At 38.3% G+C, this 12,211-nt stretch overlaps 1 protein-coding gene across 3 annotated transcripts; it reads left to right on the top strand.

The window, feature by feature from the left end:
* Window positions 1-65: 65 nt before the first annotated feature.
* Window positions 66-11,610, top strand: LOC124154450. 3 transcript variants are annotated; one of them, XR_006863919.1, is made up of 4 exons: window positions 66-159; window positions 239-400; window positions 8,504-8,642; window positions 10,501-11,610. XR_006863919.1 is itself a non-coding variant. In XM_046528188.1 (3 exons), the coding sequence occupies exons 1-3, from the start codon at window positions 229-231 to the stop codon at window positions 11,099-11,101; spliced, it is 912 nt and encodes a 303-aa protein (XP_046384144.1). In that variant the 5' UTR covers window positions 170-228; the 3' UTR covers window positions 11,102-11,610. The 3 variants fall into 3 exon arrangements, 2 of the variants coding, with proteins under 2 accessions (XP_046384144.1, XP_046384145.1); XM_046528188.1 differs by lacking the exon at window positions 66-159 and having other exon boundaries at window positions 170-400; XM_046528189.1 differs by lacking the exons at window positions 66-159; window positions 239-400 and adding an exon at window positions 2,415-4,393.
* The last annotated feature ends 601 nt before the right edge of the window (window positions 11,611-12,211 follow it).

Below are 12,211 nucleotides of genomic sequence, written 5' to 3' on the forward strand. Positions count from 1 at the left end.
TCTAGAGGACTCTGGGTGCTACATACCGACGAGTCCTCTGGATTGCGTTATGATAACTAGTGGAGTTAAAGGACTGACGACGAAGGTGTGACTGACGACCCTGACGACAGTCGTCTCGAATCGAAATATTCGATCTCTCGTCGATCCCGATATATCGAGGTAAATATTGGAGGAATTGGCGCTATTTTATTAGTTTGAAAAGTTTGATATTGTTTTATTTCACCGGCAATGGCTGAAGCAAGTAATGAGTTAAATATCACCGATAAACATGATTTTACTGTGCCCGAATTGAGGCCGTTGCCACCAAAGGATGATAATGAGAGCTACTATGTGGGTAGCACGAAGAAAACCAGAATTAAGAAAAAGGGCAAGACGTATTCTCTCCTTTCGCCTGCTCAAAGTTAGTATTTATGTCAGGTATTTATGCATCTATGCATTATCTTTTCTTTTGGCATCACGAGAACTAATTGCATGCTGTAGTGTTACATGCCATGGCGTATGTAAACGGTAAGTTGTTGCAAGCTTGTATCCGCTGGTGAAACCGTTCTATCACTCCTTTATGATTTCAAGATCAATGTTCGATTTTTCCTTGATGTACGTTAAGATACACAGTCATTGGATTATTGCTTATGATCGGAACTGTCACGTGGCTTAAAGCCGAAGATGTTTTAACTGTGTACTGTAATGCCATTCATGATCAAGCTATCGTATGCTACTGTGTAAGGTTTTTCTATAATACCATAATTACAACACCTATCATAATCTTTTATGGCGATATCAGGCAAAACAGAGACTCAATCGTATACCTTGGACACCAAGTTTTTGTACATTTCTTCTATCAATTTCTCTACCCTACTCTGTTTACAAAAGAAATCACTTGTACTCTTTGTATTTTCACTCCCTCAATTTTAGTGTGCTCCCAGAATAAGGCGTGCTTTGACATTGGATAAATTTTCTCTTTTCCCTTTCTGGAAGTCGAGAAGTGGCTCATGGCACACAAGATTGGGTCATATTTTTATTTGTAAATTCATGCGTGCTTGGACTTATATTACGTGTGCAATGTGTGTCTATAAGAATGTTACTGTAGATAAAGAGAAAATTTGCCGTGTAAAAAAAGAAAAAAACTGGTACATATACTTGAATTTATTTGAGAAAAACCATGGGAATCTAGGAGCCTGGATAGTGTAGTGACCTGCAAACCAAAGTTTCGATTCTCAGTCCAGGGGAATTTGTTCTTATATAATGCAATAATTTATGCAAATTTCTCTGCCATTCATGTGGCAGGCTTCGAATTATTACACACTGGTACATGTTGAAAGTGTTTTTGAATATGATGCTGAAATGGGATCATGATGCAGATGAGGAGTAGTACCAACGGGTAAGTACTAAATGCATGCCAATTTTTGGACTCTCCAAATGGATAAAAATTGATCAGAATGATCATTGCGGCAGATGCTTTGTAGAACTCCATCGTAGCAGAAAAGTAATGAAACTTATACTCAGTTCACAAGTTAAACTCAATATGTTAAAATTTTATTTGAGTGAGCATGTTTGCGTGTTAGTCCTGATGATGCTGTAGTGCACCGAAATATGTCGAAAAGTTCTTTCACATTTTGTGCATTTGTACAGAACTTAACATTGTCAGTCAGGGCAATTCTGAAACGAAGATGCCAATGAAACAGCAGTGAGTGATCTAGTGGGGAAGGTAAAGAGTGTTAGAGCCTACTGTTCAGCTGGGAAAGCCATGTAAAACAAAGGGACTCGTACCTATATTCATGCTCTGCGGACTACATGAACTCTCATCAAATAATGCTTCATTCCAGGGGCGGATCCAGGATTTCTTTCTGGGGGGGGGGCTCAAGCAAGGCAGTATCCAGGATTTTTTTCTGGGGGGGGGGGGGCACAAGGATACCTTGTAATACAAAATGAGCTCAATAGTTATGGGACCGTATAAAAAATCTTGCATAATATTTAAGGGTCTGGGGGGGGGGCACGTGCCCCCCCCCCAGATCCGCCTATGCTACACTTAGTTGCAAGAGGATATCCCTGAACGTTAAAAATAGGAAATGGAGGTATAACCATCATTGCAGATAGGGGCATAGTATCAATTCAGACTCCGAAGGAAGATGGAAGAGGAATGACAGTGATCCTATCTGAGACAGTGTACACACCTGAATTTGTGTGGGGGCTGAATAAGAAATTAATAATAATAATAATTTTTTATTCACCGAACTGGCAATATACATTGCATGGTTTCGTCACAAAAATCACTATGATACAAATTACATGAATACAATAATACAAATTACATAGAATCATTTAAATAATCGCTAATATTATAATAGGCTTTACCTGCTAAAAAATTACGTAATTTATCTTTGAATAGGGAAGGGGGACAGCTTTTCAATTCAGATGGAAGTTTATTAAAAATGATGGATGGAGTGTTCGAACGCCACATTTTGAACGAGTGTGGTAGTCATGCCATTCTGATTCCTTGGAAAATGCTCAGGATGCATTTTAATAAAAGTGGCACAATTCAAGATAAAAATGGAAGGAAGTGTTAATATTTTTAGGTCCAAAAAGATCGGTTTACCAGGAGTCCTCTTAGGCACTTGAACCATAGCTTTCAAAGCTTGCTTCTATGTAGAGAAAATAATTTTTTTGCATGGTGTGTAATTCCCCAGAACATAATACCATAAGATATATGAGCATGAACATTAGTATGGTAGATAAGTTTGAGCGTAGAAAGAGATAGAAATGGGGCCAGCCTTCTAAGCATAAAAATACCAGTGCTAACTCGATTCATGATGGCTTCAATGTGTGGTGTCCATTTAAGGTCGTCTGAAACCAGAAGACCTAAAAATTTAACACAATTACTTTGGGTAATGGGCAAATTAACTGACAAGTGTTTAGATGTTGTGTTCTCCAGGGAAAAAGGAGTCATTTTAGACAATTTTGAATTGATCTTTAGCTCTAGGAAATGACAGAGGATATACTGTATCAACAGTTTGTGGAGTGAATGCGTTCGGGAGAGCTGTAACGATGCCAATAAGATAATAACTGGCGAGAAGAAAACGGTGGTTGAGTAGAAAGAAAATCAATTGGTGATACTAAGATGTGGCATAGGTGGTTTAGAAATTTGCATCGTGAAGCTTTGGTGAAACTATTATTCCTGAAAGACTTAAAGGAAAAGAAGGAATTAGGTAACAGTGCAGTTTGTAGGAAAGGCAATCACAGCTGAAGTTATGTTAATTCAATTTTCCCAGGAGCCTTTCAGGAAATGTTTGTGTCCACCAGAGTTAATTCACAGTGACTTAATGGGGAAAATTCTTTTGGAGGGTCTCAATTTGCAATGAAGTTCATTGATGATTTTTCAAGATGCACATGTGACAGTGAAGTGTTTGAAAAATATGTGAGACACATATGTGGAATTCCTTAAATTTCAAGTATTCGTAGAAAAACAGCATAGAAGGAAGATACTCAAATTCCAATCTGACTTTAGAGGGGACTACACTTGCTAAGATTTTGAGAACTATACATGGAGCAAAAAGGCATATTTTATTGAAAGACTGTTCAAGAATGCCCTCAATAAAATGGAGTTGCTGAGAGGCAGTTGAACCAAAATGATGAGGTGTTTGTTTGATTATGGAATCAGGAATGCCCAAAAACTTCTGGGCTGAAGCTATGGTGACTGCAGTATTCTTCAGAAATTAATGTCCATGTGCTGCTATTCAGCATCCACAATTCCACTCTTGTTATGGACTAGCCGAGAAATTGTTCAAGATGAAGTGAATACAATCAAGGTCTTTGGGTGGAGGGCATGGGAAAAATCTTCAGAAGGAAACAAGTTAGACTCCAAAGCTTAAGTATGTATCATGATTGGATATGAGGAGAGTACCAAGAATGGCTACAGACAGATGGTTACAAGGATGGAGAAATGTAGTGTCATCATACAGAGAGGTGTTATGTTTCAGGAAGTGTGTTTTTCATTCAAAGAAAACAATGGGATGGGAGGAAGAGAAATTTTTCTCTATTTCAGATGGAGCGGTCACTCTTGTTCCAGCATGCTCTATGATTGTTTAATAGGATGCAGAGAACCCCATCGACAAGCTGTTGGAGATGGAAATTGCTTCGGGGGAAATAATGGAAGGGGAGCCAAATGTTGACCAGGCAAAACCAATAGAAAATCGGCCCAGAGATCAACCTGAATGAGGTGGAGTGGGTCAACACCAGGAACCAGCAAAGGAGGAGCTAAGATTATCCCAAAGGCAGAAGATGAAAAATACCTGTGGATGCTGTAAAGCAGGTGAAGCAGAGAACGATGTGTATAGTCACTGTGATGTGCCAAGAGTGTGGATCAAGGAGCCTGAAACTCCACTTAAGGCTGTTAATGGTAACTATGCACTCACTTAGATGGAAGGAGGCCATGGGCATAGGGAACATGGCTGCTAATGATGTGTGGGATATTGTAAAGCACCCACATGATCAATGAGTCATTTAGCTGAATGGGTATTTTAACTCAAGTGTGATGAACATTAGAATGTAGAGAATTTTAAGGCTAAACTCATTGCACAGGGGTTTGGATGGCAATGGCAGGCAATGGGACTAGATTGGGAAACAAAATTCATCCCTGTAATTAGAAGGAAGACAGTAAAAACACTATGCCATTTTTCTGAACTGACAGCGGCTGTCCTTGAGTGTGCTCGAAACTCACCCACTCTTCTAGCCAATCACAGAAGAGCGACAGGAGAAAGTGTGGAAGAGCCCGCAGTCTCTCTCCGAACTCCGTGCAGTGCACATCGCTCTCCAGCTAGCAGTGTTGCCAAGTCGAATCTTTGGAGATCGCACAGCGCTCGTTCTGCCACCCCCGAAAGTACCGTTGTTCTCAAGGCTGGCAATGCCGGTCAACCGGATGGAGGGGAAAAGGGAAGGGGATGGAGGGGAAGGGAGAGGTGGAAGGGGCAGCGCTTCTCATTGGCTAGTTTCCATTTTCCACCCAGCCGCCGTCAGTTCAGAAAAATGGTATAATTGCTATCAGTGAAGAAAATGGACGGGTAAGTGATCATGCAGATGTGACTGGAATTTATTTTGAATGTCTTTGCGACTAGGTGACTGGCCCAATTTTTTTAAGGGATGAGAGTGGAGGGCATGTGGCTTCCTGAAAACCAACCTGATTGAGCCTAGCCTCTGGGAGCTATGTTGAGAATGTTTCATCTTTCTTTGTATGAAAAGGGTGAAACATACTAATTTCTTTAACCCAGAGATTATGTAACTAACTGTTAAACTCTGACCCAATCTGCTACAGGATATTCTAGGTAGCCCTTCTGGATATAATTATAATGATCATGTTTCTATTTTAAGAGCTACTTATTTTTTATTGTTCTGACTGCACATTTTTTTCACTTTATATATCCTACAATTAATAATTATTTAAACAAATTAATAAATTCTTCACTTAATTCACTCATAAATCACTTGCCCAACACATAAAAACATTTAATGTGGTCAAAACACAAATTAAATCCAAAACGCAGAGTATCAGAAGAATTGCTCCCTTCAAAATACCTCGTCAGATGTTGTAAGTTACTAAGTGTCATATATCTTCCAGTGCCATGTCTCCACTCCTAATATGTTCCTCTCCCATGACAGTCTCATTTGTCAGTCGTTGTAGAGCAACAAATCAAGTCTGGAGTTTCACTCAGCTACCCCCTGCTGACATTGTATCTGTATTCGTTCTTTTCGTCAGTGATGTATTTTGGTAACTCACAGTGAATTTTCGGTCCCAAGAATAGGAAATTTGTTTAAATAATACTGTTCTTGGTCTGGGTGTGTAAACAGTATTACACTGACGGAGATTGTGTATTCTTGGTTGGTTCTCTTCAGCACGTAATACCCTAAGGACATTATAAACAAATAAATACCTCAAAGGTAAGATTTTTATTAAATGGGTCTGAAATTGAAATATATGCATTCTAATTATGAAAAATCAATAAAATGGAACAATTCGCATTATATTCTGTACAATTTGGCTGCTAGGGTTTCAAAAATATACATACATGTTTTCTACGTACGATCTGCCTTTGTATGTTATGAAGTCTGCATGAGTACATTACGAGGGGCGTGGATTTTCAGGCTTAGAAAAATGATAGCTCAAAAGCACACTAATTATCTTGAACTCCCTCATGTACTACATAATTCCTATTTTTTGATATTTTGATACTTTCAATATCAATAGAATAGAATAGATTTATTTGCCCAAAAGATAAAATACAAAAGGTAAACCAAAGTAAGTACATAGGGCACGTCATGGAAAATATATATACATGAATACAATCAATGTGTAGATGCCAGATAGTCATTTACAGAGTAAAAACATTTATCAAGAAGATAAGAGCTAACTTGTTTTTTGAACACCAAAAATCTTTTTTCCTTTTTAATATTTAGTGGCAGATTATTATAACTTTACACACATTGCATGGGGCCCTTTCGAAGTTGCACTTAGGTTTGACATTAAAACATGCACATCATCACAACTTCTTGTCTTATACGAATGATAAAATTTATTTGTTTTAAAATCAGTAAGGCGTTTCATATGTATTCAACGGTGTTCGGCGAGATATTGTGGAACATAATGATACAATGGTAAATGAAGAGCAAACTTAGTGCATGTTCGAAGGAAAAGGACGTCGGCTCGACACACTCGAGCAATGGGAAATTACCAGGAGGAGAAAACGCAAGGAAAATCTTTTGAATGACATTGAGTTCCTGAGTCATTCCCCGTTGTTAGCCCTCCCCCCTCTCAAACCTTCAACCGAACCCCAAATCCTTACGTATCCTAACCACCTCCCCACCCCCTTCCCCCATCCTTTACCACCCAAACCCTCTCCCACTTCCGCCGACTCATAAATATACCCCTCCCATCGCATGATTGTATATATATATGACTTCTTGACGAAAATATGGCATTTTGTACCTGATGATAGCGAAGTAAGGTCGCTGAAACGCGTCGTACCAAATAAAATTACTGTGGACATGCACTAAGTTTGCTCTTCATTTACCATTGTAAGGCATTTCATAGTATACACATACATATTTCGAAATAACCAAGGAAAAATATATTGTTTTACAGAAGACATCATTTCCAGTGCATGCATGTATCTTCTTAATTTTGATTGATTTGTGCATTTGATAATCGTGCATCTTGTTAATCTTCAAAGTTACCATATTTTTTCTTATTACCACTTGTGCAGTGTTCAACCCATTACATTTTTTTAATAGGTGAGGATATAGCTAGAAAAACTTGCATTACACACAATTTTCTATTTTGTTGAAAAGTTGACTAGGGGTCAATGCTTTTCCTTGGGCTACCTTAAACTTTGAGGATTTTTGTGTGGGAGTTTTCAAAGGCGTCATTTGGTATTTAAACTCAAGTGCCTTTGATCAGTATAAAATCCTACTATCCACTAGGCTTCCAAAATCCATCTAGTGATGAGGTTGAAGAAATTAGAGCAATTTTCCTCTGATGTGTTGAAACCCTTTCAGGCTGAATGCCGCACCTGTGTGGTGAGGATTTTCTTACCCTAACCAACGAATGCCATGCCTGTACGGCACAGTTGAAAAAAGTGACCGTGGCGGACACAAAAGACCCACGGATGGGGTCGCCCCTCAAGATCAGCCTTAGTGCGAGGCCAGTCTCTTCTTCGGCCGCTCAGGTCGACCCTTTCCTATCCTCTCCACGCAGTCAACTACTGTTATTTGCAGTGTTTTTTCCAAAAATTATTTGTTCCTTACTTTTGAAATCCAATGCTAGAAATGAATTCATCTTTTTTTGCTGACCACATGGAAATTTCAAACGAAATTCTTATGTTAATATCGACAGAGTTAAAGAAGAACAAGTAAATATACTAAATCTGTCTATATCAACGTTAGAATTTTGTTTAAAATTTCTGCATGCTCAGAAAACATACAAAATTCATTTTGAATGTAAAAAAATCGATGCGAGCAACAAATATTTGCATATATTAAACATTATTATAAAACATTAGCCAGCTGACCACAGACTCGTGCTAGGAAGGGGCTTTTAATCCTTCGAGGGTCTGGGACAGAGGCCGAGGAAAGGGATCGGCTCCCCACGGAGTTGGGTCCAAAAATGGTTAGGTAGGGAACCACTGCCTTCTGTCGACGCAAAAAAGCTTCGTTCAGGGGAGTGAAGAAAAATTTCAAGAGACTCATCATGAGGAAGAATTTCCCTCAACGAAGGTCTGGTGTGAAAGGATTAAAGAGACCTCGCTGCAATTGTTGTTGAGCCATGTTTCAGCTTTTGACTTGATGTGTTCAGGTCAAACCATTGTTCCCCGTTGTCTTCTTTAAACCTCAATGGTTGAAAATTACCCTGATGTCTTCAGTGTAATGAAGTTGTTATTCCATGCTATCACCACAGATTATTCACCGTTTATTTGCACTTACCTCCCAATTTCATTTTGCTAATTTGCTCCTACCTTAGATTTCCCAGGTCCTGGTCAATGGAATTTTAAGGCAAAGAACATTTCCAATCTGCCTGAAACGAGTCGGGAAGAGATTTCCAGTGAAGATTTTGAAGAAATCAGGGTCCTGTCGCTAGATGATGTGAAGGTTTACAAAAGGTAAGTGCTTCCCTGTTGCCGTTATTATTAGTTAATAGAAGTGAATAAGACCCTTGGAGATCTATTCATTCAGTTTTTGGGGAATCGGTTTTTCATCTAAATGTGAATAAGTGGAGGAACGTTCATGTGTGTGTACTGTGTTCAATTAATATACATATATGCTGGTCACTTATTTAAGGGAAAGAATGATTTGTTTTGGTAATTTATTAAGAGATATATATCCTCCTAGAAAGAATTAGGCTTCTTGTTTACTGGTTTGTTGATGATCTTTATCATTGTATTGTTGTTATCTGTTTCTTCTAAGAAGTTAAAGGAAGAGTACCGGTATACTTTAAAAATAAAAAATGTGTCTTTAATGCCTTGAAAATTTTCACGCAATCCATCGCTAAAACTGAAATCTTTTGAAATCCAAGTTTGATGAAAGGTACCCTTCAGTTTGAAGAGAACAGTTGATTTGACCTTTTGTTGTCGTTTTTCAGGGAACACAAAAGCGTGCAAACGTTCAGGAATTCAGTATTGTATTTATGCAATATTTCCTCAGTTTCTGAGGCATGGTGCATTAGGCCGGTGTTTTTTTTTAATGATCTGATTCAAGAATTCGTGGTCTCAAAATGTGCAAATTAGTGAGAAAAACATAATCACCCTAGTTCCAGGTTCGTGTTATGTCAGATAGCCATGCCTGAGGTGCCTAAAGGGCCTAAATGCGGTTATTTTGAATGTTGAGTTGTTCGACCAGAATAAAATGTTTTCAAGGGTAAACATGATATTTCGCACGACCCCATTCCTCCTCGAGTGTTTTGTGGAGATCACCTCAAGTACAGCACTCAATCTTTCAGAAAGGACGTTAACCCATGGTCCCCTTGACACCTTTCTTCAAGAGAAGGCTAATACCATAGCCAGGTTTCTCTTCAAATCTATGGCACAAATGGTCTAATCTGTCGATCTCTTCCTCCTAATACCCACTTATGGCTATTACTGCTTAAAAAGTTCCATATACCTTATAATGGGTATTGTGCTGTAAGTACTAAGAGAGCTATGATTTTGGAAATCCAAAAATTGCTTCTTTTTGATGCCAGCAGCGTTGTGTCCATCTCTTGTGTAAGCACTCATTACTAATTGCTAGCAGCCTGCTTCTAGTAGTTCCTCACAAATTTGCTTGGGGTGCCAGTTGGAATGTTAAGCTGATTACTCAAATGATAATTGGGTGAATCCAGATTTAGGTTTGCATATCCTGGGTCCGCCAATGAAACAGGATGATAAAATAAGTATGTAATTGGTTGTTGAAAAAAAACTTAAAATATTTTCTTACTAATTTACTGAATGAACAAAATAACCCACTTTGAATAAAAAGGAGAAAAATTTTTTTCTAAACACTGTCCACTAAAGGTCTACCATCGCAGTGAAGGCATTCTTACAGCCTGGCCAGGAAATTTTGCATAACCTCTCGTAGCATGTTGACAGGTGTTGCCGCTATCTCGTCTGCATGTCTGTGTTTGAGAGCTTGGATGGTTCTGGGTGGATCAGTTTGAAAAACCTTCGGAACAGACAGGTGACTCATAATGTAAAAATTGGTAATGCATCAGTAGCCTTCTCCCTGCCCACGACTTCGTAACTCAGTCTTAAGGCCACCTACAATTGTCTGATTTCACTGGCGAACCCTGTAGGTTATGCCTATTCTTTATTTATGTATGTATGCTTTATGGCCTTGGTTGAGATTTAGACAATATTACTACCCTCACTATCTGTACCCTTGCATGCTTTTAGCGATAGCTCTGAAGCAATCAGTTCTCTGTGTAGAAGTGGTTATTCATAGAATCTTTGAGTGTAACTCTTGATTGGTAATAATTTTAAATTTCAGGCTTGTGCCCAGGAATACTTCTCCCTTGAGAGAATTGTGGAAACAGAATGATTTTCCTGGTTTGCAAAATCTAGAAGCCAACAGAGGTGCCAAGGGGTGGTGCTGTTGCCAAACAGATAGGCCGGTGAACAAGAATTCACGTGAGAATATTAACTGCCCAAGGAGTGTGGTTAAAGTATCCACTTGCTGCCAGACTGATGACAATCCATTTAGGGTTGACATTAGTACATCTACTCCAGATGCAGTTCTTTGCCGCAAGGTTCCTGCAGCATTGAGGGGGACAGTAATGAACATCATCTCATGCAACCATGAAAATCAAAGTGTTATTGTTCTCTTGTCATGCCTTCTTCTCAGATTTATGGTGAATGTCCTTCATAGGAGGGAGACTTTGGAAGTCTTGTCACCTTCTGATGTGAAGCATGTTGAATCTATACTTACACATGAAGTGAAAAACTTAGGTTCATTTGCTTCTAGATCAGTTCGTGGTCAAAATAGATTGCAAGCAATTAATGCATGCTTCAGTGATTTGTTTAGAAAGTATCCAGGTCTTCAGGCTCTGCCAGGGTTTTCTGACTTCATCAACAACTTTCAGGGCCAATGAATATTTTGGTCTTACATTGTTTGCAAACTGAGGTTTACAGGGATACTTTCCAATGCATTAAAAGTAAAAGAGGCTAGGTATGGCCAAGCTTATTTTTTTATTGATTTTCAGTTTTTGATAATTTTTTGCTTCCAATCATCTATTTGATGGCATTTGTTATCCTATCATTTTTTCCTTTGATTTGATCTGAAGGATAGTTTTATTATTTTCCTCTGTGAACTAAAAGTTATATAGTCATTATTTTTTACTTTATAGAAGTATATAGTGTGGTTGACATTTTGTCACAGTTCCTTACCATATGATGGGCAGATAAGTTTTCTGTATCCTAAAAGCATTATAATGCCAATGATTTGTTATTTAATGATTGAAGTCATTGGTGAAGAAGTTACTAATTATACTCATTTTGCTCAGAGTTCTATGTTCCTATTTTAATGTTACTTTTTATATATTCATTGATTTTTCTCATAAAAAAACTCAAGTTTGGTGGAAATAAAGCGTTTTTTCTGATATGTCAATTTTTTTAGTTCCATGTATTTTTACCTTTCATGCTTTTTCTCTTTGACTGTGGCAATGCTGTAGATGTTATCCAAAGAAATGGAGATTGCAAATGCAGAAACTAGTGTGGAATTGTCTGCAGAGAGGAGAAAACAAACCTGAAAATACATTTAAGGTGACATCACACAATCATCTTTTGAATAATCAAAAGATTCAATTGATTGAAAGTCCATTGTTACTGTGTGAGTGGCCAATCTAGTGTACTAGCTAGTACCAGCTCCTAGTTAGCTAGCTAGTACCGGAAAGAGCCCAGTTCACTTGCTAGCGGCACTTTACATCATCCCCATTTTCCAATTGCAACTATAATAGGCTCGCAAGTTCATTCAACTGTATCGTATTTAATCAAATAGTTGACCCACACTTTATGATGGGTTCAACTTACATTGCATGTGTCACACAATCTAAACTGATATTGGGCATGCTTTTTAAAATTCCAACTTTCATCGATTTTCTCCACTTATTCTCATTCAGACAATGTGTCATCAATTGTGTAATTATATATGCATTATTTATTAATAATATATGATTTAGACATGGCACAACTTACATGGCCTG

The sequence above is a fragment of the Ischnura elegans genome, chromosome 2 (genome assembly GCF_921293095.1).
Source record: "Ischnura elegans chromosome 2, ioIscEleg1.1, whole genome shotgun sequence".
Taxonomy (NCBI): domain Eukaryota; kingdom Metazoa; phylum Arthropoda; class Insecta; order Odonata; family Coenagrionidae; genus Ischnura; species Ischnura elegans.

Excerpts from the sequence above, each read along its gene's own strand:
- LOC124154450 (XM_046528188.1), top strand. The coding sequence starts at position 229 with ATGGCTGAAGCAAGTAATGAGTTAAATATCACCGATAAACATGATTTT. Across the intron at positions 401-8,503 it reads TCTCCTTTCGCCTGCTCAAA|ATTTCCCAGGTCCTGGTCAA; the intron begins GTTAGTATTTAT and ends CTCCTACCTTAG. Across the intron at positions 8,643-10,500 it reads GATGTGAAGGTTTACAAAAG|GCTTGTGCCCAGGAATACTT; the intron begins GTAAGTGCTTCC and ends TTTAAATTTCAG.